The sequence below is a fragment of the Camponotus floridanus genome, unplaced genomic scaffold (assembly GCF_003227725.1).
Source record: "Camponotus floridanus strain SB8 unplaced genomic scaffold, Cflo_v7.5 scaffold145, whole genome shotgun sequence".
Taxonomy (NCBI): domain Eukaryota; kingdom Metazoa; phylum Arthropoda; class Insecta; order Hymenoptera; family Formicidae; genus Camponotus; species Camponotus floridanus.
Window position 1 is genome coordinate 232095 of NW_020229265.1, and position 25371 is coordinate 257465.

General features: G+C 28.1%; 1 protein-coding gene across 2 annotated transcripts in view; it reads left to right on the plus strand.

Moving 5' to 3' along the window:
- The window catches only part of LOC105255558 (microtubule-associated protein Jupiter), a 28800-nt gene continuing 3429 nt past the window's right edge, over nt 1-25371 (plus strand). The window contains exons 1-5 of one of the 2 annotated variants that reach the window (XM_025406468.1): nt 1-60; nt 1111-1489; nt 20629-21038; nt 22190-22213; nt 24282-24362. In XM_025406468.1, the coding sequence (XP_025262253.1) occupies nt 1449-1489; nt 20629-21038; nt 22190-22213; nt 24282-24362 (556 nt within the window). In that variant the 5' untranslated portion in view covers nt 1-60; nt 1111-1448. Of the gene's footprint in view, nt 61-1110; nt 1490-12395; nt 12974-20628; nt 21039-22189; nt 22214-24281; nt 24363-25371 lie in introns of those variants that run through there. The other variant, XM_011264887.3, reaches the window with a different exon arrangement.

Genomic DNA, 25371 nt, shown 5'->3' on the forward strand with positions numbered 1-25371 from the left:
CATTCTTCAGTCACGTACATATTTGGCTGCAATAAAGATTGCTATTCCTCGCAGGAAAAGGTAGGAAATATTAAATATAATAAGAAGAATATAATAAGAAGATAGAAATATAGTGATAAGAGCAGGAGATTCCTATCAAATGAATAATGTTAAATTTTATATTATGATAAACGGATTTATTATAATTTATTGCGTCTGCAGTCGAAAAAATATGCAAATGTCGACATTTGTTACTAAGAGGAAAATTACAAAAATCTTTTATTAGTATTATAATAAATTACACCAATTATAGATATACTATAAATTATTTAAGGGATTACTTAAGATTTAATTATAAATTATTATATCAAATATTTAATAGCAAATTAAATTAGGATATTAGTAATGTAAATATTTTATAGTAAAAAATAAATATTTAACATTTTAACTGAAAACGTTAAATTACATATAAAAAGAGAAAAAATTGAATAATATATAATTTTATATTTTAAAACGCATATAATTGAAAGTCTTTTTATTTATGGCAGTCTCTAAGAAGTTTCTAGAAGGACTAAATTACAGACTAATAACACAATCTCTTAAAACACCTTCTTTCTAAATAAATATAATTATTAAATTTATGTAAAAAATAAAAAAAATATATATTAAAAAACTTTTACTTTTATATAATATATTAATATAAATATTACAACGTAAAATAATATGTAATTGTGAAACAATAAGTTGTGCAATATTTAATGAATAAACATAAAAATTTAATAAATGAAACATGAAGAAATTAAACAAAAAATTATATTATAATTTTGATTTAGAATGATCTTTCTGAAATTTATTCTTTTCTTATTATTTGTCAAAATTTAAAAAATACAATTACACTTTTAATAATATATATGCAGAAGAAAGTATATAACAAAAAAAAAAGAAATATATATACACAGTTATATATATACACAATTATATACGAGAAAAAATATCAAAAAATAATATTAATTTATGTACAAAAAAATTAACAGCTTATTAAAAAAATTAAGTCTTCATTTTCTATTAATAAGTGTCTTCGTCACATTTTGCCTAGATCCCCTTTATCATGTCGAATTTTTTCTTTTTCAGCTGCAGTGACTTTGCACTCGCCGTGTGCATAAAATCTACCGTCTTTCTACAGGGCCTCAATTAGCGCGCTCTTGCTTTTCGCTTCTCTCTCTCTCTCTCTCTCTCCCTCTCTCCTTCCGTCTCTCTCTTCACATTCTCGCTGCCTCGCGCTCACGCGAAACTGCGAACGGAAGAAACGCGAGAGTGCATCGTGCATGATTCAGTTTGACTGCGTCATTCGCGCTCGCGCGTGTCGCTACGATTTTCGTGTGTGCGTGCACTCTTATCGAGGTAATAGCTCTTCGCTCTGGTACTTCAAGGTTATCAAGCACAAACAGTAATTATTCGGAAGAAGAATAATGTGGGCTGGCCAAGACGATACGCAAAAATTCCAGACCAGGTGAGTTTTTTTTTTACTCGCATGAACGCGTACACTCGCGTGCCAACTTTTACGGTTGTGTCCGTCGATTTTCTCTCTTTCTCTTAACAATTGTTCGATGATCCGATAGCTTTGACTTTCTCCTTATTGCGATCCACGATCGGTTTGACGACTTGGTGTTAATATACGGATAGACACGTGTAAGATTTTGTGTCTGACATTTTATTTGAGTCGAATTCGTTTTTGAAAAATATTATTTCAGAAATACCTGAAAGCTTTTTACTAATCATAAAGTGATTTTTAGATAAGGATTTAATGACATTTTGAAAAACATTGAGCAGTTATTCCGTGTTATATCTGGATTTAAAGAGAGGGGTTAACGGAAAAGTGTAGCAAAAAGTGTTTCCTGAAATCAGGCGCTTTCAGAAGCGTGACTCATCCGATCGAACGAACTGTCAGCCCCGAAATATCGGGTCAACGACCGAGGGTCGATGTTTGCTGCGATGTTTATTCGGTGATATTTTTTTATTTTAAATGGAAGAATTAAATTTCTTTCGTGAGATAGTATCTTGTGCGATATTTCAAGGCGAGGAATAAACGCAATTATAATTAATTAAATGTAATGTATATTATACATCGGGTCCCAAATTTTGAAATAGCGCGTAAAATCCCCTTCCACACATGCTAAACGCACGTGAGTAACATGAGGAAGGGTAGGTATATACGGATGCAAAAACGGGTATCTGTTTCTCAGTGATGTACCAGGAAATAATGAACGAAACGATATATTGCTACGGCCCTGAATTTCTAAATTATATCTATATTTTTACAATTTATATTATATTATATATAATATTTTATTAAAATTTATATTATTACAATATTATTACAATTATAATTATATACATATTTATTTTCTTCGACTTTTTAGCGCTAATGAGCTTGGGGATGCATTATATTTTGGATCATAATAATTTCGCGATTCCAAAGCACGTGAAAATTATGTATATGATTATTAATAAATATTATAACGTATAAATTTCGACTAACATTACATATTTGATAGATATTGCATTGCATATTGTACTTATTTGAAGTTCCTCATTAGATTTAATTTAGTCATTACGATTTTTTTATATATTTACAATCATATTTCGATATTCAAGATCTTATTCTCTCGAAATTTGAGGTAGATTTTTTAATGATATATAAGAATTTGATTAGGATAAACTAAATAAAATAAACTTTTTTTATTTATCAATAAAAAAAATTTTAAAACAGTTTTATATTTAAAATTGATAAAAACAGAGAAATATGTTTTTTTCTTTTATTATTTCTTAAAAAGAGGATTATTTCTTAAAAATTACTGCGGTAGAAGAAACTCCGGATATTCAGGCGATTATATGATCTCTCTCTCTCTCTCTCTCTCATGCTTACATTTAATTAAAGTTCGTAATTATTTCAGCAAAGCGCCATTTTCTTCTATTCCGTTATCTCAATTAATAATGGAAATATATTATATTCCGTTACCTCATTTAATAATGGAACTATATCATCGATGTATATTAATGTAATTCCCGTTAATTTTTTAATTAGTAAACTTCATTGAGGTTGACTTCATATTTTTTTATCCGTTGACGTCGAAAGATTTGTCAGATCGTATCAGCGATTACTAAAAAATTACTTATCTTAATTTGTGCGTAATTATCACCTTTTCGGCACTGATGCGTATACCTTTATATACGATCCATCGCATTAAATGCTACGTTGTATATGTGTATGTGTAATATACACATGTATGTGTTCGGACAAAGAAACGCGAAGTAAAAGGCCGGAATCACGCTTCGGCATGCGTGGCGTTTTCGCGAATTCCTCCTTCGTTCAAGACTCTTGGCGAACCTACACGAGCCCGATAACGGAAATTATTCTATACATAGGTACATCCTTGTATCAAGGGACATATAAGTGTCTCGTGCCATGTGCAACGACTTTACATATAATAAATAGCCCAGGTTCGTACCTATACCTTGCTGAGAAAACCTTAGATTATTTCGTTGCTAAGAGTTAGATTAACCATTTTTTGAGTAAAAATATAATTTAAAAAAAAGAAAAATATACTTTTATTTTTCATATCGTATCTGAAATTTTTCTTAAAATTTTTGGTCGATTTATATGATTTTTCAAAAAATAATCGTTCGATACACACTTCAATTTTTTTGTACAGATAAAATACATATAAAATATTTTTATTTCTAATCTGAATCAAGATTACTACTGATATATTTTCAAATTATATAATTTGTATAATTGCAAAGCCAAGTTTTTGACGAAAAATCGATATTTTTTAAAATTGCACTATTCTAACAATTTACAATAATTTTCTTTTATTTTGATTATTACATTTATAATTATTCATAAGTTTTTTAATTTTTTTATATCAAATGAATATTACTAGAATTATACATGTTATCCAGAGCACGATACATATATCTTTAAAATACTTTCATCAAAATTATAAAACGTGAAAAATAATTAACATCTAGCTACATTAAATTTGTGGAGATCTATTTATATATTTTAAATATGAATATAAATATGTATGTGTAAAACTTTACACACCAATAAGTATGCATGTGTGTGTGTATACATACAATTAATATTTTTAAAATTAATTAAATCATTTTCTCATCGATTTATACTGCGCGACATGTATCGAACGTTTAAATAACTATTTGATATATTTCGTTAGTGTTTCGCTCATTCATCTATAGCGATAAGACACTAAGAAATATTCTTCGGATCCGATTGCATGAAGGACCTGTTGACGCCATCAACTCCGGCATCAGCATCGGCGTCTTCGTCGATCAGCTATTAATCGTCCGTTGCAAAATTGGATGATTATTTTTCCGTCGATCGATATTGACGCAAGATCGTTCTTCTATGACGCAATTTACGAGCGCATTCGATTGCTTAATACTTTTTCGCTCCACTGAAGCATTACGAAGGCCGCCTTTGGACCGATTGCTTCCGGTGATATTTTAGAACAACGGTATTCATAGATTGTCACTATCTCAAGATTTGACATTCTTGTTTTGCGTTTTTATTTATCGCTACCGAACATATTTATAGGGGCAGTTTTTACCTTATACGAAGATTCTTTAAATTTAATCAAATTACTTGTTTTTTTTTTTTATAATATCTGCATAATGATTACACACAAACGTGTGTATGCACGTGTATGCATATGTGTATACACACATACACACACACACACACACACATATGTATATGTTTTAAATAACTAATTGAATGATATATTAATAAAAACTAATAATAACTTAAAGATTTTAAGGATTTCTTAAGATTTAAAGAAAAAAATTTTAATTTAAAAATGTAATATATATATATATATATATATATATATATATATATATATGATTCTAGTGATTTGAAGAAATATGACTTAAAAAAAAAATCTCTTCTAAAAATATGATTTTTTGAATTAAATATATTATTATAACATTTGCTTCTTCTTAAACCGTTTCGTACTTTTCTCTCTCTTGATGATTTTTAATAGTACAAGAGAGATCTTGAAAGATCCCTCTTGTACTATTAAAAACAGTGGAGATATTTTAATTGGTTACGTAGATGCAATTATATCTCGATATTTCTTTTCAGAAAAATTGTTCTTATTATGAATTATATACTTGTTTGCTATAAATATGTAAAAATATATTCAGAAATATTCGTAAACAAAAAAATTTTAATTTCAATTTTTTTTATGGTGTATTTCTTTTCTAGGATTAATAGTTTTCGATGTAGTATATTTTATTCGAAAAACATTGCTTTTCTTATACCAAATTACATAGTACAGTATAATTGCAAAAGTAAAATATAGTAGAGGTCTAGCATCTATCTAATATTAGCTCGCTGTCTTTTATTTTCATAGGCTTTTGCATTTCTTTTGCCGTGTGATGCATTTATTCTGGGTATGTCGTATGTATGTACATCGTTCTGTACAGCTGCTCGAAATGAAAACCGAATATAACCGTGATGAGAGAAAAAAGCGAAAGAATTTAGCCTTGCATTTTAATTACGTATAAATTACATATTTATGTATAATTAAAACTTTATAATTAGTAATTTTATTATATTTATTCCGAAAAAAAATATTGTACTATTAATTACAAAGATTTATTAATTTATTAATTTTATTAATAATGTTTATTAATTTTATTAACTTATCAATTTAATTAATAACTTATCAAAATTTCGTTTGCATATTTGAAATTGTTATTTATTTGTAATTATTGTATTATTTCGATTTTTAAAATTCATGTCAGAACACATTTTAAAGAAATATCAATGTATATTTTAAAATATTATAATCTTTTTTTTTAAAGTTTAATTTTTTAAAAATGAAACTTGTTATTTATTATATATATATTTTATATATTTTATTCTTAAATATTTTAAGTATCTCAAAATAAAACCTTAAATATTTTATGTATGCGTTATTATACATTGATTAAACTGAATCACTATCGAGAAGAAATGAAAGGAACGAGCAATATATACATATAAATAATTTATAAATTACTTACATATCTTGTTGTTCCATCCTTCGCTCGATGCTTTTCTCCTCTTCCTGTCTTGTTCATTTTTTGCTGATTCCTCATAGCACTTGCACTCACTCGCGAAAACACGATTAATTACGATTAATCGAACGCGGGACACTTTATACGGCACTCCCGATTGCGGAATGATTGCACGACATACGCATTTTATTACAATAGTAAGAGAACAACACGAAAAGTATGATTGCTCGACATTTCCAGAAGATTAAAATCATGTATTACTCTTGACAATATTATTTCTATAATATATGCACAATAATATAAATCGTAAGATCGAAAAATTAAAATAATGAAAAGTTGATATAACAATCATTTTACTAATAATTAAACATTTCAGGAAAATTTGAGAAGCCTGAGGCGAAATATATTTGACTCTAAACATTATTAAAAAAATAATTATTATTCGTAAGGATCGATAATCGAAGAGTCATAAATTTATAATTTTCATCCATTTCAATTTTTTCATGCAATGAATGACCGCCCTTCGATAAAAATTTATCGTCGTGATAAAGTTCCGTATCGTTTATCGAAATTTAATTAATTATTAATTATAATAAACATAGCGAATTTTATTTCGATACATTTTATAATCGCGTTAAGAAAATAATTCGATAATATACGGAGCGTTTTGTGTCATTACTTCACTGCTCGAGTGTCGCCGTGCGAGTGATAAGACCGCTACGTCATCAAAGTCATGATAACAATGTGTGTTGTTCTTCGCCGAAATATTTTACTACGACATACATGTATATACATGTATATACGCAGAATTTTAAATTATATACGTATTTATTAAATTATATATAAATTATAAATTATATACGAAATTTAAATTATATACGTAAATTAATTACGTATTAAATAATTAATATATCACGGAACTTTTTACGCTAATTATTCGATCGTGAGATTCAATTATTTGTGCGTTTTCAATTCGAATTATATCTAGATCGTCGAAATGTTGAACAATGAAACATCGAATATATACTCTAGCGTAGATAGAGAAATAATTATTGCTCGCAATAAAATAATAATTTATGATTTTGATTCCTGTGTTACTTCGATTCTTATTTAATTAAATAAATAAAAATCAAGCTTCGAATTTCGAGACGTATCGTCGCAGGTGATTTATGAAAGTTAATTACTTATTAATTATATTATTATCAAATTATTTCTCGATATTTATTGCGATTGCGTTTAAAAAATGAATTCAACGCACCGCTATTTTCCTGCTCGAGGTCGTCACGCGAATGATAATAAAACCGAAGCACGTAAACATTAGCATGTCAGAAAGATTAATAAAAAAAATAGTAATAACACGGTATTCGGTCTTTGTCATACGATGTTTACGTGCGGCGACCCTGTTATTCACGCGGCGATTGTCGAACAGACAAGTAGTGATGCCGAGACGTCTTCGTTAAATTTCTTTTCTAAACGCGATGGCAATCACTATCGGGAAATTATTTGCTATGATAATATAATAAATGAGTAATTAACTTTTATAAATAATATGTAACTATTTATATCGCGACGATAGCTCTTGAGACGCATATTTCGAATAATTTATTCGCTTAATTAAGTAAGAATTGTAGTGACAAAAAATTCAAAGCAATAAATTTTTTCTTTAATGGTATTTAAAGTCAAAATTATTTTGTTCGCTTTTTCAACGATCTTATAACGATCTATTGTATGACGAATTATTAGTAACATGTTCGGCCTTGGCCGCGTAAACAATAGTACGTTAATGTCCACGTGTCACGGCCTTGTTATCATATGCACGTCGACATTTGAACAATAAAGTAATACGAAAATATTTCGTATATTCACTCTTGTAATAAAATGCGTACCTCATATAATTATTCCGCGATCGGGAGTGCCGTATAAAATGTCCTGCATATTCGATTAATCGTAATTAATCGTGTTTTCGCGAGTGAGTGCAAGTGTTGCGAGGAAACAATAAAAGATGACTAAACAGGAAGAAGAGGTCTGCAAAAGCATCGGACAACATACGAAACGATGAAAAAATTATGTAAGTAATTTTTTATAAATTATATATGTACCATTTATATATATTATTTTCAAAATAAACATATTGCTTGTTTCTTTTGATAGTTATTCATTTAAATTTATAATTATCTTATAATATAACGCATATATTATTATATATATTCGATAATTATGCAATTTACAGTATTATAAATATCTGTTTAAAAACAAAAGAATTGCGCGATTATAATCAATTTTAATCAAAATCAATTATTTCGGCCTCATACAAATTACAGAAAAGATCTGTAAATTAATTGATTATATTTGCACTTAATTTGCGTTTATAAGAATCATACTCGCGTGACACGATACATCGGTGATATCCTGATTTTTCTGACCTAAATAATCGTAGACTGCGGAACTAAATAATCCACGTGGATTCGATCGATAACCAATAATCATGGTCGTTTCGATTCTCGAATCCAATAGAAAACTCGGATTTCGACGTCTCGCGACATCGCGTTTTATCGATGTTCCAGATTTTCTTCTCGCATCCTCCCGTCATCTTATCTCTAATTTCTAAAGGCTTGTTCGAGCGAACATTGTTCGGTTTTCTCGAATCCGAAACACAGATAAAAATAAAAATGTATCAATGCTTGTTTTCACAAGTTTTAGTCATTTAAATATCGCATATCACACCGAAAATGTGAAATAACATTTATTTACATATCCACCTGTCAATGACTTTTTTTATCGCGTACAAGTAATTTTTTTTTATGTCGCAATTTATACTTACTTACAAATTTATTCATACATTTTTAATTGTTCATATACGAAATTATAATATCGATCAGTTTCGAGCATGTTCTACGAGCTTGGAAAATAAGTACATGTCACTTATAGCCTTTTAATTTTCAATAATAAGATAACGTTTTATCATCAATAATAAGATAAGTTTTAGTGGACGTATATTAATATTAATCCACTGGTAATTTTTATTTTATATCTCTATAAAACATCCTATATCTTTTTAAAAAATGTTTTAATTTGAGGATTTTTGTAAAAAATATTTATATTCACATAAATAGGTATAGCTTGTAAATGATGCAACATCTGAGATATAATCTGAGATAATGTTCGTTAAATTTTTATCATATATTTTCTGAAGCATTATACGGAAGCAATATATATAAACAAGTATATAATATGAAAGTTATTGCCGAACTTTAAAACACTAATGTATTTATATAAGCATGTTTTAATGTCATTAAAATAATGAGGAATTTAAAATAGAAATAAAATAAAGCTCAATAAATCCACATATTAATAAGCATTTTAGATAAATGAATTTATGCATTAACACGCATTTTAGATAAATGAATTTATGCATTAACACGCATTTTGGATAAATAAATATACGTATTAATGCGCATTTTAGATAAATATACGCATTAATATGTATTTTATTCGTAGAATTACAATTTAATTTCCTTAATTATTAGCAGGTACATTATTGCCACGTTTACAACTTGAATAACTTTCTATTATCAAATTTATATCGATTATGCTTAAAATTTCATATACAATAGCCTCAGTTAAAAATAGAGCACAAATTATGTTTACAATCATTTCTCATTTTAATAATTATTCAAATACTTATAATTATTATAATTTATTTAAAATTGTATATATATAATATTATATTACATAAAATATAGATAATTGTATTTTTATATAAATGGTTAAATAATTAATAAAATATTTTATAATAATGTATTAATGAAGAAAAGGAAGGAAGGTTTTATGATTCATATATTATGGCATTCCATTCTATTAATCATCACCACTTGAAGTACAAGAGATTTGTGTATTTTAATAATGATATGATAAAAACGATAAATATCGCGTGAAAATTAATTTGTTATCGCCTCGAAATATATTCCACATTTTGTAATATAATTTTAATATTGCTGAATATTTTCTCTCTTCTTGTATTTCAAAATAATTTCAACTATTGAGGCAACATCATATAAAGTTTAACACGTTCATTTGAATAATATAATTTATTTCAGTTTGAGATGAAAATTTTATTTGTATATTTATTTAATATTATCATTTTTTAAATTTGAGCTTTTTTAAATTGTAATTTATAAAATAATACATGAAATAATAAATTGCATACGCGTTTCGTAATATTCTAGTAATCACACAAAAAAGTTGTGTGCAGCAAGTGTGCAATCTCACGTTTCTTAACAAAATAGCGGCTTAAATTTATACGATTATATTCGATTTATTATTTATACGATTGTAAATGTTTATTTTATCGTGATAGACTATCGTAGAGAAAATTTTTAAAGTAAATGTTTTGTTTTTAAAACATATTAAAATAGAAAACGAATAAGGAAAGAATTTCTCGATTTATAAATTAAAAGTCATTATTTATTTCTCGATTTAAAAGTCATTAATAAGACTTTCTCAGTATAATTAGCGGGTTTCTTGCGACATAAATAGGTCGTATTTATTTAGTGAAAAAAAACTTTTGTGTCAAATTTTAATTTGCGAACTTTTTCTACAAAATGACAGTGTAAATTTTGCGCACGAAGCGTGGAAATTCGAATAATTCTGTACAATTTGGCTGGCATGTGCGTAAAATTCGGTCCATTAAATCGGATGTACGCGTATCGGAGCATGATAGAATTACCAAACAGAGTGAATCGTCGGCGGTAACTTGATGCGTTTATCATCCACGTCACAAAGGGACGACGGCAATTTAATCACTCAATTAGAAAGAGCGTTTTAGAACCGAAAAAAATCTCCTAAGGACGTCCCGTCGTGACGCGTGGACCGATCAACCCTCTCGGTCTTCTGCTGAAGCGCAGCAGTGAAACCCTCGTAAAACAGACTACGGAAGCCATATTCGCGTTTCGTGTTTCATCATTTACAGTTTATCCTCTTTGTGAGAAACCAGCTTGCCAGCAATTTAAAAATGGACTAGCATAAAACTATAGTCATAAAATAAAATTTTGTAGTCATATAATAATGTATGATGAAGTAAAAAATGTCGCATACCTTTCCGTAATTAAGGGAATTTTTAAATACGAAAGTATAGAGAGATACGAGACATTTTGTTACGTATTATCGTGTTATAAAGTAGCAATATGCTATATAATTATATCTGCTTGCGTTGCATAATATTTTAAACTATATTTTCTACGGGATAAAGATCAATAGATAGAGAATCAAATAATAACTATTAGGACAGTTTTATATATTTAATCTTATAGTGGATATATTTAGAATGTTATTTTTATTATACTAATTTATTTATTAATTGTGAGTACGCATAAAACTATAATTAATAATGGCTTAAGAATATTTTCCATAATTTTGAAATATTTTTATTATTTTAAAATATTGTTCGATATGATTATCGATATTTGATCTTATCTGTATCTCGGTTGTTTGTTATAATATATCGATAAGTGCAATTTTTGATCATATTTATAAACTTGACAATATTAAAAGTTTCACATATAATATGAAAACTTTCCACATCAATCTTTTATTATCATTGTATGGGTGAGATTCGCATGATACTTATTAAATATTTAAAAGTTTGACATCTGTTGTGTATATGAAATACATATCATTCAGGCAATTGAATTTACTTTACAAAAAATGTATAATTGCCGAATAACATTCGAAAATAAAATAAAATTTTAAAAATAAATTAATAAATTGAAAAATATAAATTATATATAAAATTTGAAAGTATAAAATTGTCAAATATAAATTTTAGATTTTTAATATGAATAAATTAATAGGAAAATAAAATTGTTCGCAAAATTAATTTGTCACAGAAGAATTGTTGTGTATAAAGAAATCACGTAAAGAGATCCAAATATCAAAATAGTCGCTAAAACAATTAGCTTACAAGGAATACTTGTTAAACGGAAGTATCTCATTTTTCACTTTTCACGAAATTTCATCATTTTTCTCATCTCTTTTCATTCTTCATCGATTCTAAGCGCACTATAAATTATGCTACGAAAAAAAAAGAAGAAAAAAGAGAAATCTCAAATCTCTTCCTCAATTCTCTGTCCGCTGTTCCGTGATCTCTTCGGGTTTTCTGGCCCCCGCTGTACTTATTATCTCCGCACGTGCAGTGGCGTGCATGTGCAACGAGCGATACCTACATGCCGGCTCTTCCTCTCCTCTCCTTTCTCTCGCCCTCCCACTCGGGCTGGTTCGCCGAGCGTATTGATTGAGGTGAATGCACGACGCCGGCGTCGGCGTCGTCGTCGCCGTCTCCTAGTCCGCGGATGCGCGGGAATGGAAATGCATACTGCCAGGATAGTCGGTCGAGGTGGCTATTCGCAACAGCTCCCATTCGAAAAGAAGAAAAAGATAGAGAGAGAGAGAGAGAGAGGGGAAGAGAGAGAGAGAGAGAGTAACAAAGAGAGCGGATACGAAAGAGGGAGAGAAACAGACACGAGGCACTGGTGGAGGAGGCATTATATACTTGCTGGATCTTCGTTCACCGTCAGTATCTTGTCCGAATTCGTGGCACTTACATCGCAAACCCTGTAAACACCGCAATACTCGCAGCTGCAGCCAAGAACGTGAGCTGTGGGAGATCTAAGAACTTGGCATAAAAAAAGTCCGTTCATTTAAATTCGCATTTTGCATTCGTGTGCCGCCTGCATTTCGAAAGAGGAGTGATTGCCTCTATTAAGAAGGAGAGCCCGACCGCTTCGAGGTTGCTAAGAGACACCTCTTTTTTTTCTTGACTGATTGAGATCCAGTCCCGGGGGATTATCATGGCCACTTACGCAACATACAGGCATGTCGAGCTTGACAATGTCGGATATGGAAAGAAAAGGTAATGATGAGAATTGTGTATGTATGTGTGCGTAGTATGAAATTGTGCGTATGTGAGAGAGAGAGAACATGAAAACGTATTGCACTGCGGACTTTTCCCAGGCGACATTTTCGCAACATTACGCATTAAATTTTCCTTCTATTTTTTTAAACATGAATGTTAAAATTTATCCTCGTTAATTTTTTTATAAATCTGATATTACTTGCGAAAGAAATACGAAGGGACCCAATCGATAGTTTGTTGTGACGTCTCAAATAGAATAGATACACGAACAAATAACCGATCATTAAAACAAATTTACGCTTGAGCATTTGTGTAAAATATACTATATATCATATTCTTTTAAAATAATGACGAGGTGATATTAGCTTTTAATTGCCACTTATAATATTATTTATCTATTAAAAAGTCTGTTTTATAAAATCTATTATATAAAAAGCATTATGTTCTCTATAATTTTCTTATCTTATCGTGATATATTTTTTTGGTGATTTAAACAATATAGTTTTTTTTTTCAATAAATTCATATTCACACACACATATATTTATTATTAAAATTTCATACTTTGAAATTTATAATTCAGAAAATCTTTTATTTAACACAGTTGGACACTGTATCTAATATTAAAATGATATGTTCGGATGCTAGTTAGCATCTACTTGATCGCATTGATCCGACAAACGGTACTATCGGAACCGGAAGATATTTCTCGTTGCACTTAAGTGATTCGAAATCGCTGCGCTCATTTTAATGCGCTTTCGCGGAACTTGTATGACATCACTCGACGTAAAACGTATAATTATGAATATTTTATTTTTAGGATTTTAGCGAATTTCTTCGCTTTGTATTGTATTGAATAGAGAAAATTTCATCTTTTTTGAAAGATTTGCAGATTAAACTTTCCAAAGATTCAATTCTTATAATAGATTAAGTAGAATAATTAAATTTCATTCGTTTAAATTTTATTCCATCAAAAATAGATATCTTAAATATGTAATTTGTAGTTTACTATATTTTCAATATTATTCTTTATTATTTATTTATTCAGTTTTTAATTAATTTGGTAGCAATAATATTCCAAATTCTAAATTTTATTATAATAGTTGAAGGTTTAAATTGCAATATCCTAATAAAGATTTTTAAAATTGCGCATGTGTCGAAATGGTAAAAAGAAATTTCTCAATGGATGTCTAGTTCTTTCTCCCTTGGTTACATGAGATTTAGAGTCTATAAATTGAGTTTTTTATTAATTGCAAGAAATATAGAATGGACACCATCAATCGTGATCAAGATATAGGTTGTTCCTTAGTGCGAAGTAAAAGAAAGACATAAACGGACTGGGAGTGGAAGTGCATTTGAACTATTATTTATAAGCTCGCATGAAAGATATAAGAATATAGTGAAACTTGCGGTTGTTCCATTAATTATGACAAGTTTAATCGATTTATATTCAGTCGAGAATTTTTTTCAGAGGTGCAAACAAAATACTATGTCCTAATAACGGTTTATTGATATTGCTATGTAGCTAGATATAGTTAACAAAATATTTTCTTTTAAGATATCTAAGGAATGCATTACAAATAACGTAAAAAATAGTTAGGCAATCATGTAAGATTTAAGGAAATCTTTTTAATATCTTTCTGCTGTCAATTAAAATATATTGAACACAAAGTAAAAATCTAAAAATAAATTTAATCATCATATTAATTATAGAGATAGATATTTAAATTGTTTTTATTGAAATACATAAGTATATTTAATCATTTATTTATGATTGCTGTCATCTCTGGTATTTTCAATAAGAATAAATTATCAAGATATCTCTCTCAGGAAACACTATTTCCTTCAAAAATACTGATAGCAAAAAAATAACATGCGGTTGCAGATAATAGCAGGAAAGCCGATGATATTGCTTCTAGATTTCTTATTCTATAACTTTTCAGTGATAGAAGGATATACTCTTTAAATATATTCTATCAGTTATTATTTAAAATATTATTGTGTTATTCTTTTTTAGAATATCTTAAATTCTTTTAAAATTTTAATTTTGTGATGAGAAAATACATGAAAGTGTTTTTCTCTGATAAACTTTAGTAAAGCAGCTCGAACTCGTATTTCTTTATACTTTTTTACATGTTCAAGGGTTGAAATGATTCATTGAAGATAATTCAAGATATATGTAATTTTATAAATTTTGAATTTTTTATAAGCATATAAATTAAAGAGTCCTTAATGCTTAATTTATGCGTATTATACATGATAATATTATTTTTTATATTTTTTTGAGAAATAAGCATTACTGTGCTGTATACGCAAAATAATGTTTATTTCATCATTTTATCTCATATTTACATTTCTTCCATAGTTTAAAAATATATTAATAATTTTTTAGAAATAAAATAAATGTTATTAAAATAATACTTTGAGTTATATAATTTCGTATTAATATATCAGAGCTAATAATATACGTTATAACATCATAGAATTTTCTTTTAACATTTTCTTTCCATCAGGATTCGAGAAACTTCGTAATTGAATTTAATATTTCACTTATAATAATTACATGTTTTGTGTGGTCGATATAACACATAATTAATTAGATTCCCGATTGAGGAGGGTAACTTTTTGTGGGTGTCTGAATGATTATAACGTATAATGTCGACATAAAATGCTATAATTCAATCTTTGCCAAGAAAAAATCTTCGTGAATGTAAAAGACTCTCTAGACTCGAAAGATTTAAGCAATTGATTTTTGTTAAAATCGTGATCGACATCCTCGAGTAATTGTCTTTTAGTTCGCGTGCAAGCGCGAGTTATTATTATACATGGACATCATCGCTCTGTGTTTATAGTTGAACATGAATTAGACTTTGTTACTTTGTGAATAAAATTATTATGATTTTTCGTATCTATGCTCGATGAAAATTTTATATTTGAGTTTTCTAAAAAGGGGTAAAAAGTAGGTAAAAAGAGCGTTAACTGTCTGACCATGATGACGGTCATCTTACGGGTTTCTGTCCTCATTTATGTTAGCTTGGCGGAATTCAAGTACCGTAGAGTCACTTGCTGTTTTGTTATTCACTTCGCAATAAAAAATCACAGATGTTGCAGAATTCGTCTCGCGCGTCATATTAATAATGACTTCGTGCCGAATGCTTGAATTCATCGTGACTTTCTTCTTGATGTATGTATGATATCAGCTGAAAAGGCTTTGCACTGACAATGAGAATTAATTAATGATTTAGCGTGTTTTCTAAATGAGTTTCCCATAGAAATTACATTGCAATTAAAGATATTTTTCTTTTGCGCAAAATAAATAACGTAGTTTTATCGCAAGTTAATTGACTCGAATTATTTATTCGAATTTATTTATATATTGAATTTTCTGATTGATGAAAGATTCGAATTATTGCATTTTATGCTAATAACTATTTTTCAGAAATTGATATTTATTACAATATGTAAAATATATATATATATATATATATATATATATATATATATATATAGGAAGCCGGAAAAAAAATAGAATATTATAAAGTGAACATGCTTGTGCATTTATCTCTATTTGATTCAATCTTATTATAAACATGTGATATCGTTTCGATCGGACGATTGGGAACTAATATTTAGCTTATCGGCCTTAATAAGTATTAGTGCATCCTCTCTTCTGCCATCAAGATACTTCCGTTACAACGCTTTTTCTATACAGAGGCTTGATATAGTAGCGACTTTGTCTTTGGATGATAAACAGACCGATTCTTGACGCGACCAGTTTCTTTGTAACTTGTTTAACATGTGCGAAATAGTAAAAAAATTAGTTGTAGACGTTCTGACGTGTAATAGAAAAACCACGAACAAAAATATAATTCTAAGATAGGAAAATAATCTCGCTGATTTTTGAGTCTTCGAATAGTATCGTTTTGGATTTTGAAAGACCCATGAATTCTAGAATTTCCATTTTAAAAATTAAAATAATTTAGATAATAAAAAGAATATCGAGACGAAAGAAACCAGTGAATTTGTTTACATTATAACTGTATTTCGTTTACATAACATATATATTTGCTTATCTTTTTGACAGCTATTGAAGACAGTCGGAAAATATTTTATTAAATTTTTCTCTTTGAAAATTCTCTCGAAGATTTATGCGCGTCACACTTTTCACGCTTGATTCTTATTTGCTTTCTCTTAACTAATTTTTTCTTTTTTTAATAAATTTGAAGTAGAATGCAACACGACTGCAGCCATCGACACGAAGATTGAATCGATCGATTAATTAAGCATGATTCAGGAAAAATAAATCATTTCCTAGATAACTTTCTAATTTGTATCTTCCGATCTTTTGTTAGGAATACGAAATATATGTAGAATAACATATTAGGACGCATTAATACAAGCATGGCAGTATCCGCCGACTCACACATATCTGTTTATGGCTGACAGCTAATTAGCGTGTTTACTTACATTATTCTACAACGAGAACAATGACGAGCTACATCAACTTTGTCAACTTTGCGAGTTGCATAACGACTATGATGATTCACGTAATTTCGCAAAATCAACGATATTATCCGATCGGATCAATGATCGCATAATATAATCGATTTCGTGGTACAAATCGGTCGACTCTATGATCAACCGAACTATAATGATCCCATCATTGACTTTTATTCAAGAAATATTGCAAAATATTTCAGATTCACTATCCTTTTTTTCATCGAGGGTTTTTTGAATAATTTTGATAGAAGTTAATTTAAGCCTTAAATTAAATTTTCTCGTTGCAGTATAGTTTTTCTTTTCAAATTAGATTGAAAAGAGAAAACTCTTTTTTTTTAGATTGCATTATTTATTAATATACAAAATCTTGAATTTAACATATTTTTAACTATCGACTAGAAGAGCTGGATAGAAATTAATCAGGAAATTATTACAGAACGATTATTATTGCTACATATTTAAAATTTTTCTTTTTTTAAGATAAACGTTCGTGCTTTTCGTTTTAAATCGATTCATTTTATTTCGCGTACCATCTCTTTACCTATTCTTTCTTTTGCATCAAATTATGTCGTGACAGATCGATGTCAAATATAAGCGATATTCGTACCCGATGGTACGACCTCATCGCCTTGATATTCGCCGAAATACTAGCCCCATCGTGCCATCCCGCGAACTCCAACAAGATTAATCGATGTTTATTATGATGTTACTCGATCTCTTATTTTAATTCTTATAGATTCTTTTAACACGACGCTTGTCGCAATATATCTGTCAAACAAGAGAAAATTTTATTTCATAATCCTTTTCGTTTTATTTTGTCAATTAAATAAATTATTAAATGATTTTTCTACAATTTTGTTTTGTGATTTATAAATCTATTGATCTACTGATTGATATTATAAGACATTATAAGACTATAATATGATGAGACATGTGAATAATATATAAAATTCTCCGCTTTTTATTTATTCTTATTATATACATTTATATCGCGATTACAACTACAGTTATATTCCGTGTTTTCGCAAGAGACATAGGCATTAATATAATATTTCTAATAATATAATCATGATATAATAAAGTACAAAAAACTGAAGCATGAGAATATATAAGAAATTAAAAATTTAAAAATTAGTAATAATTACATGAATTTGATCAATAATAATTGATAAAAGAAGTTTTATTATAAATAAAATTAATAATTTATTTATCGTGGCTAGAATCTATTTTTTGTAATAAAATATTTGACTTTAATAATTATAAAACCGAGAAAAAATGTATGAAAATACATTTTACGTTAATAATGCAGCAGTAAAATGAGAAAAGATTTTGTAAAATCTAGCTACTTGTTTCTTAACTTATTTCCATTAACTTCAGATATGTGTAATCATTTCAGATGTGATGATGATAGAAATGTTCATTCATCATGATGATGCAACGCATGATACACAACATTGCAAAATAAAGGTTCTCATTAATTAAATAGAAAAGTCATTTTCTTGATCGAAAAAATGAACGATTTTTTATTATTAGTTAACCCGAGATAAGTAAAAGCGTATGATTTATAATTATCTTGCACATTTTTTTATATTACCGAAAATATAAATAGCTCTCCAATAAATAATATATGTGTTTCTATCTTAAGAAATTTAAGTTTCTTTGCAAAATAATATTGTTATCCCCAATCGACATTTAGAATAATGATGTCTTTCTCTTAATAATATAATTTTGTACTTAATTAATTGAAGGCTTCTGTTATTAATTCATTTTATAAGATTAGAAGCAATTTACTTCGAAGCAGGATCGCATTTCTCTAAATGATTAGAAAATCGAGGATGCATGTGAGAGACACATCATTTCCTTGCTAATGAAAATTACATTCTAATTGAGCCATAAACATCTAACATCTCCTCATCAACATTTTTTTGCGAGATGACCAGAAAGTAGGAAGAAAGAGAGAAGAGCGTGAGCATTTTATATTCTTAATTACTAAGTTTGTTCCAATCCTGTCTACTGAATCTTCATTTCCTTCTCTCTTGCATTCACAAGCACGCGACAATGCACACGCGTGCCACACGCACCGCGCTTTATTAAGTGGAAATCAGGACAGATATACGTTCACAATTTATATCACTTATAATATCCGCCCGCTAATTTGTTAGCATATTAATTTACTGGTGGAATTCAAAAGTATCGTGCTAGTTTGATTCGATTTCTCCAATGCTGATTTCACCATCATCGGCATTAGTGCACAGTTTATCTTTTTCTTTGAAGAAAAACCGACTTGCGACATTATCAGAAAATACTGATATAGATATATATACATAATTACAAACGTATCTATTTGTAGCCAGGCTTAGAATTCTTGTCTTATCTGTTAAATTTATCTAAATCTTTTTATACCTTTTATTATTTTGCCAATTTATGTCTTGAACATTTCTCTCAGTCTTTTTTATTATATTTTCTTAAAATATACATGTATTCCGTAAGCAAAATGGGCGCAATATATCAGATTTAAAACAGATTTATTCAGAAGTTGCTAGCAAATTGATATCAAGTGTCTGCACACTTGTGATCTGTCAGCAGAGCTTGTTCGCAGAACCTGACAGTAGATTGGCAATAAATACCGAGTAAGAGAGAGAGAGATCTACGCGCAATCTGATAGTAAATTAGCAGCAGACTCTGTTATAGTTCTGACAGATGTCTATCGACATAATCAAAATTAATAGACTATGTATTAAAAGAGAGTATGCATTTCAGTTTTGAGGAGATGCAAAAATCGTTGGATTCACCTTCTTTCATTTGCTAAATCCGAAAATCATAGTCAAAATAGTCTTAGTATCCAAAAAAAATTTTGAGATACATTTTAAATAGAAGGAAATAACGATTGATTTTGTCAGTTTTTCGAACTGCCTCAGCAAATTTCTCTCATTACATATAATTTTTTTTATTAAAATGTGTTCCAAGTTGAAATGCCCCCTTTTAGCAGACACTTGACAAAATCAAGTTTGTACAAAGTTGACTAGGTGTATTTATGAGAATGTTATTTTTGAATTTGTACAAATCTTGCTTTTAAATTTTAATCTCGATCTCGAATTCTTAACTTTGTATTCGTTGATCTTTCTGTTCATTGTGTTAATTTTACTGTTTTCAGGGTGTTGAAACCACCTGGTGGTGGTAGCAGCGACATTTTCGGCGCAGAGGAGACGAGTCCGCGTCGTGTCAAGACCCACAATCAGTCTCAGTTGGGCTCGGCGCTTTTCGGCAACTCCAACGGCACCGAGAACACGCCTGCCGTCCTGTCGCCGCGGTCCAATAAGCCGGGTAATGATTCATACAATCGTCTGTTTGGTCCTCCCGATGCCCTACCCACTCCAAATACAAAAAAAAATCACAAGGGCAACAATATTCTCTTCAACGGGGAAGGATCATCGACCTCGACGCTATCGTCGAGCCCCGCGATGTCACGCGCCAAGAGCACAATCAGCAACGGCAACAGCTCATTGCCAAACATTGCTAATGGCTTTTCTAGCAATGGCAATAATTCATCCAACGATATCACAGGTAAGGGACAATCACGAACGGAGAAATAGTTGCGAATTTTACCGGGATGGATAGAATGATCTATCTATTAAGTTGATGCAAAACATATGTCAGATTTCTCAGCTAAAACAATAGAGTTATTAATAAACTTTAACAACATCTTTTAAAAGAATTTTTTTTCTAACAAAAAAAATCATATATATTAGTTTATTCGATTCCGTTATCAATTTAGGAGCCCTGAATTAAAATAATACTGGAATATGCTGTTGTATCAACACCGTGTGTTCTGTTAAGTTAATAACTTTATTAAGAAGAAAATTAGAAAATTATTAATTTCATTTTTATTAGTCTAAAGTGTATCAAAAAAAAGCATATGCGACATTTTTCTTGGAAAATATCTTTAAAATACAACAAACACTTTTGCATTAACTTGATATTTTTTTCAATAAAATATGATTATTGATATTTAAATAGTTATACATATTTGTAATTATTTTTTTCTTAACTATAATTATAATATTTCCTATAAATTTTTCACTTTGGAATATATTAAAAAAAAGCGAAATATTCTTCTTTTCTACAGTTTTCTTCTTTTCTAAAGTTGTGTAGTATTATGGAGATAAAGATAATTATCAACGGAGAATATTAGCCGCCCCGGGATTTTCTAAGCTGTTCTCGCATTCGTGATCAGACGTCCTTTTTTCATAAAATCTGCCCGAATATTAAGGCCAATTTTAATTTTGATCTAAGTTAAAATATGTGTGTTGTAGGCGTTTGGCGTAAAACTTATTCTTTATATTGAATATTACGCTCTTGTTACGTCGAAAAATATCTTCTTCTATTAAACTTAGGAACATCATTTATTGTAAAATTATGTCGTTAAATTTTATATCTTAATAATGATTTTTTTACCTTTCGCATAAAAGACATATTAATTGATAATATAATTCGGTGTTTGTTTCATAAAATACATATATATGTATTTTATTTATAAAATTTTATGCCTGCAAAATCAATTGCAAAAATCTCTTAATTAAACGCGAAAAAAATATTTTATATAAATCAAACTATTATTCCATTAGTGCAACAAAATATTAAAAAATTTTTATATGAATTTTATTATACGATCCTTTTTAATATATATCATTTTTTCTTAAATTATTTACAAGCAGCTTTTAGGAGAAAGAAACGATTTCGTAAGTGTGTAACAAGACTTTCAAATAGATGACACGCAACACCATCACATTTTTTTCTTTGATCATAATTTAGATGCGAAATCATTCAAAAATAATTTTTCATAATTGACAAAAGTAATAGGTGTTTTTTCTTCTCTCATCGAATTCGCGAAAATCGGTAAAATTATCATTATAGTAAAAGAAATGTTTGATGTTTTTAAATACGATCGTAATTTTTTAGAAAATCAGAAAACTTTTTCGATATTATTATTATTGTTATTATTCTAGAGTCACAAAAATAAAAACACATATTTTGAGTTAGACATACTACATTGCTTAGACCTTAAGTTCGTACCGTATACATTCTGCTTTAAATTACATCTCGCTTTGCATTAAATTATTTATGTTATATTTATTACTTCTTGATCTTCTCACAGTAATAAACTCATAATAAACGACATTGATGCATAGCAAGATATAGTAAAAAAGAAAATATATATTATATATTGAATTATACGTATATAATACAATAGTAATAGTAATTAATTGTTTCGTCGATATATATGCATAATCTTGTTTCTATAAATGAAATTGGCAAATTGAAAAGATACATTGAGGATTGTAAATTTATTACTGAATCAAAAATATTGAAAAGTGATTTTGTAAAAGAGATAAAATATTTCAATGTCGTTTTCGAGACGTCATTCACGAATTTTGGCACTGCAGATATGCACCATCAAAATCGATCACAATGTATTTATTTATAACAATTTTTGATTTGTTTAACACAAACACGCACGATCAAAAGAAATCTTTTTATAATAATGATAATATCATATGGGACATATTACTATTCAAAAAATCATTAACAGCATATCATTATCGGCATATATTATTAAAAAAGAATAAAAAGATCATTCCAAAATTTTTCTTCTGTTTATATACCTAATATAATTTGTATCTGTTTATGTGATTCGTATAATATGCAATTGTTTTCATAACATTATCATTATTTTAATTTTTGTACTTTTATACTTTTGCCATTATAAATATTCATCCCTCTTTTCTTGATAATTTCTTTTGCTTTTAATTTAATACACTTTTGCTTTTAATTTAATTTGTATCGTACGGACGAATCTAACACATTAAAATCTAAAATATTAGAAACATTTTATTTTTATGTATGTGTTTATTATGAAATATAAAATTGTATGTATTAAAATAGATATAAAATAATCAAATTATATAAAAATTCAAACATGGAAGGCTTAAGGAACAAATTGCGATTTAACAATTGTGAATTTATAATTTGTGTGTATGTGTGTGTGTGTGTATATATGTACAGAATGTATATTTTAACTTTTGCATTGAAATTTTTTTCAAAACCACAGTTTCCATTGCAAAAAGTCTCATACAAAAATTATATAAATATAAAGAGACATTGATTGTAGTATTGATTATAAAGGTAATTCGATTTCAGCTCTAAACCGGAAATCATCTATTTTTATTGGAAATTATTAAAAAAATTTTTTTTAATAGAGCTTTCCATTTACTCATTCTAGATTCATATTTCACGTATAAAAATAAAATGATTTGATATCTGAGCCAATTTTTTCTTACATTTTCTTTTTCATACTTTAAATAATTTTTGATCAGTAATAATCTTTGATTAGTATCGAAAGAAAGTATTTTTCTCACTCGAAAATATTCTTTTGAATATCTTAAAAGTTAAAATGATACATTCTGTGTGTGTATGTATACATATATATTTTCATTAAAATATAATTTTTTTCCTGAAATAAAAATTGTAATATAACTTACGAAAAATATAATATAAAAGATATTTGTTTCTAACGTAGAACTATTATGAAATTTATGCAGAATTTTTTAATAATGTAGTATCTGCGATTCGTCCGTACGAATTGCCGCGTATTAACACAAGTTGGTTGGGTTACGATTATGGATTTGCGATGGTGTTACGATGCATGGGGTGAAATGGCTCTGGTCGCTTTGTATGTACGCACGTGGCGATGAAAATGGCTGTTGACATGGTGTGCAACTGCACTCCCATCGCCGCATCCCTCGGTAGGAGGATTGCCGACGCGCAACCCGGTCACCGGAGATGGAATTGAGGTGACGCCTGTGAGGTGCAACCCACGAAAGTGGAGAGGTAATGTTCTCCAATTATCCAATATTCTCTTAAATCCTTTATCCTCCTTAAATACTTCCTTGACCCTTTTCTCGATGAAACAACGTAAAGTAAAAATAACATTTTTAACATGTAACAACAAAATATGTTTTGTATTCTGAGATATATAATCGACAAAAGTTAATTCAGCAATGTAAATTTGATAATAAATTATAAGTTAAATAATAGTAAATTGTAAGTTATAATAATTTCAATTAATTGCATTATATTGGAAAATTAAGAATAATTTTTAAATTAATTTTATTCTAAATAATAAATTTAAATAAATAAATAAATTTAAATAAGCGGTTAAATAGTGCATTGAAATTCTATATTATGCAAATTTAATTTTAATTATTTTAATGAAAACATTTATAAAATATAAATTGTTTTGTATTGCATTTAAAGCGACACAAAAAATGTGTTAACAATTCACAAAAATGAATCAAAAATTATTCCAAGAGAAAATAAAAATTTATACATGTGTTTTTATGGAAATATAATATTGTTACATATATAGCAAAAAAAATGAAAAATCTCAGTTTATTTAAATTTATTTATTTATTTAAACTTCTTATTTAGAATAAAATTAATTTAAAAATTATTACTATTAATTTTTTTGTAAAAATACTTTAAGTATTCAAGATAATTAATGCAAAGTTTTATACAATATTTACAAATTATTAATTTTATTATAAAAATCAGAAATGACAATAAATAATACAAATAAGCTATTATAAAAATATATTATTAAATTATTATACATATAAATCAATTCGATGTCCTTTTTAAAATTTAAATTTTATGGATATACTAAATAACTTAATTATCAACATTAATTTATGGATATACTAAATAATTATCAAAATAATTAATTTTTTTATTTTTTATCTCCATTTATTTTTGATATTTCTGATCCATTTTTCGACTAATTGCCGTATTCTATTGCGAAAAAAAGCAGTATTTTTCAATTCGAAAAATTCATCGATGC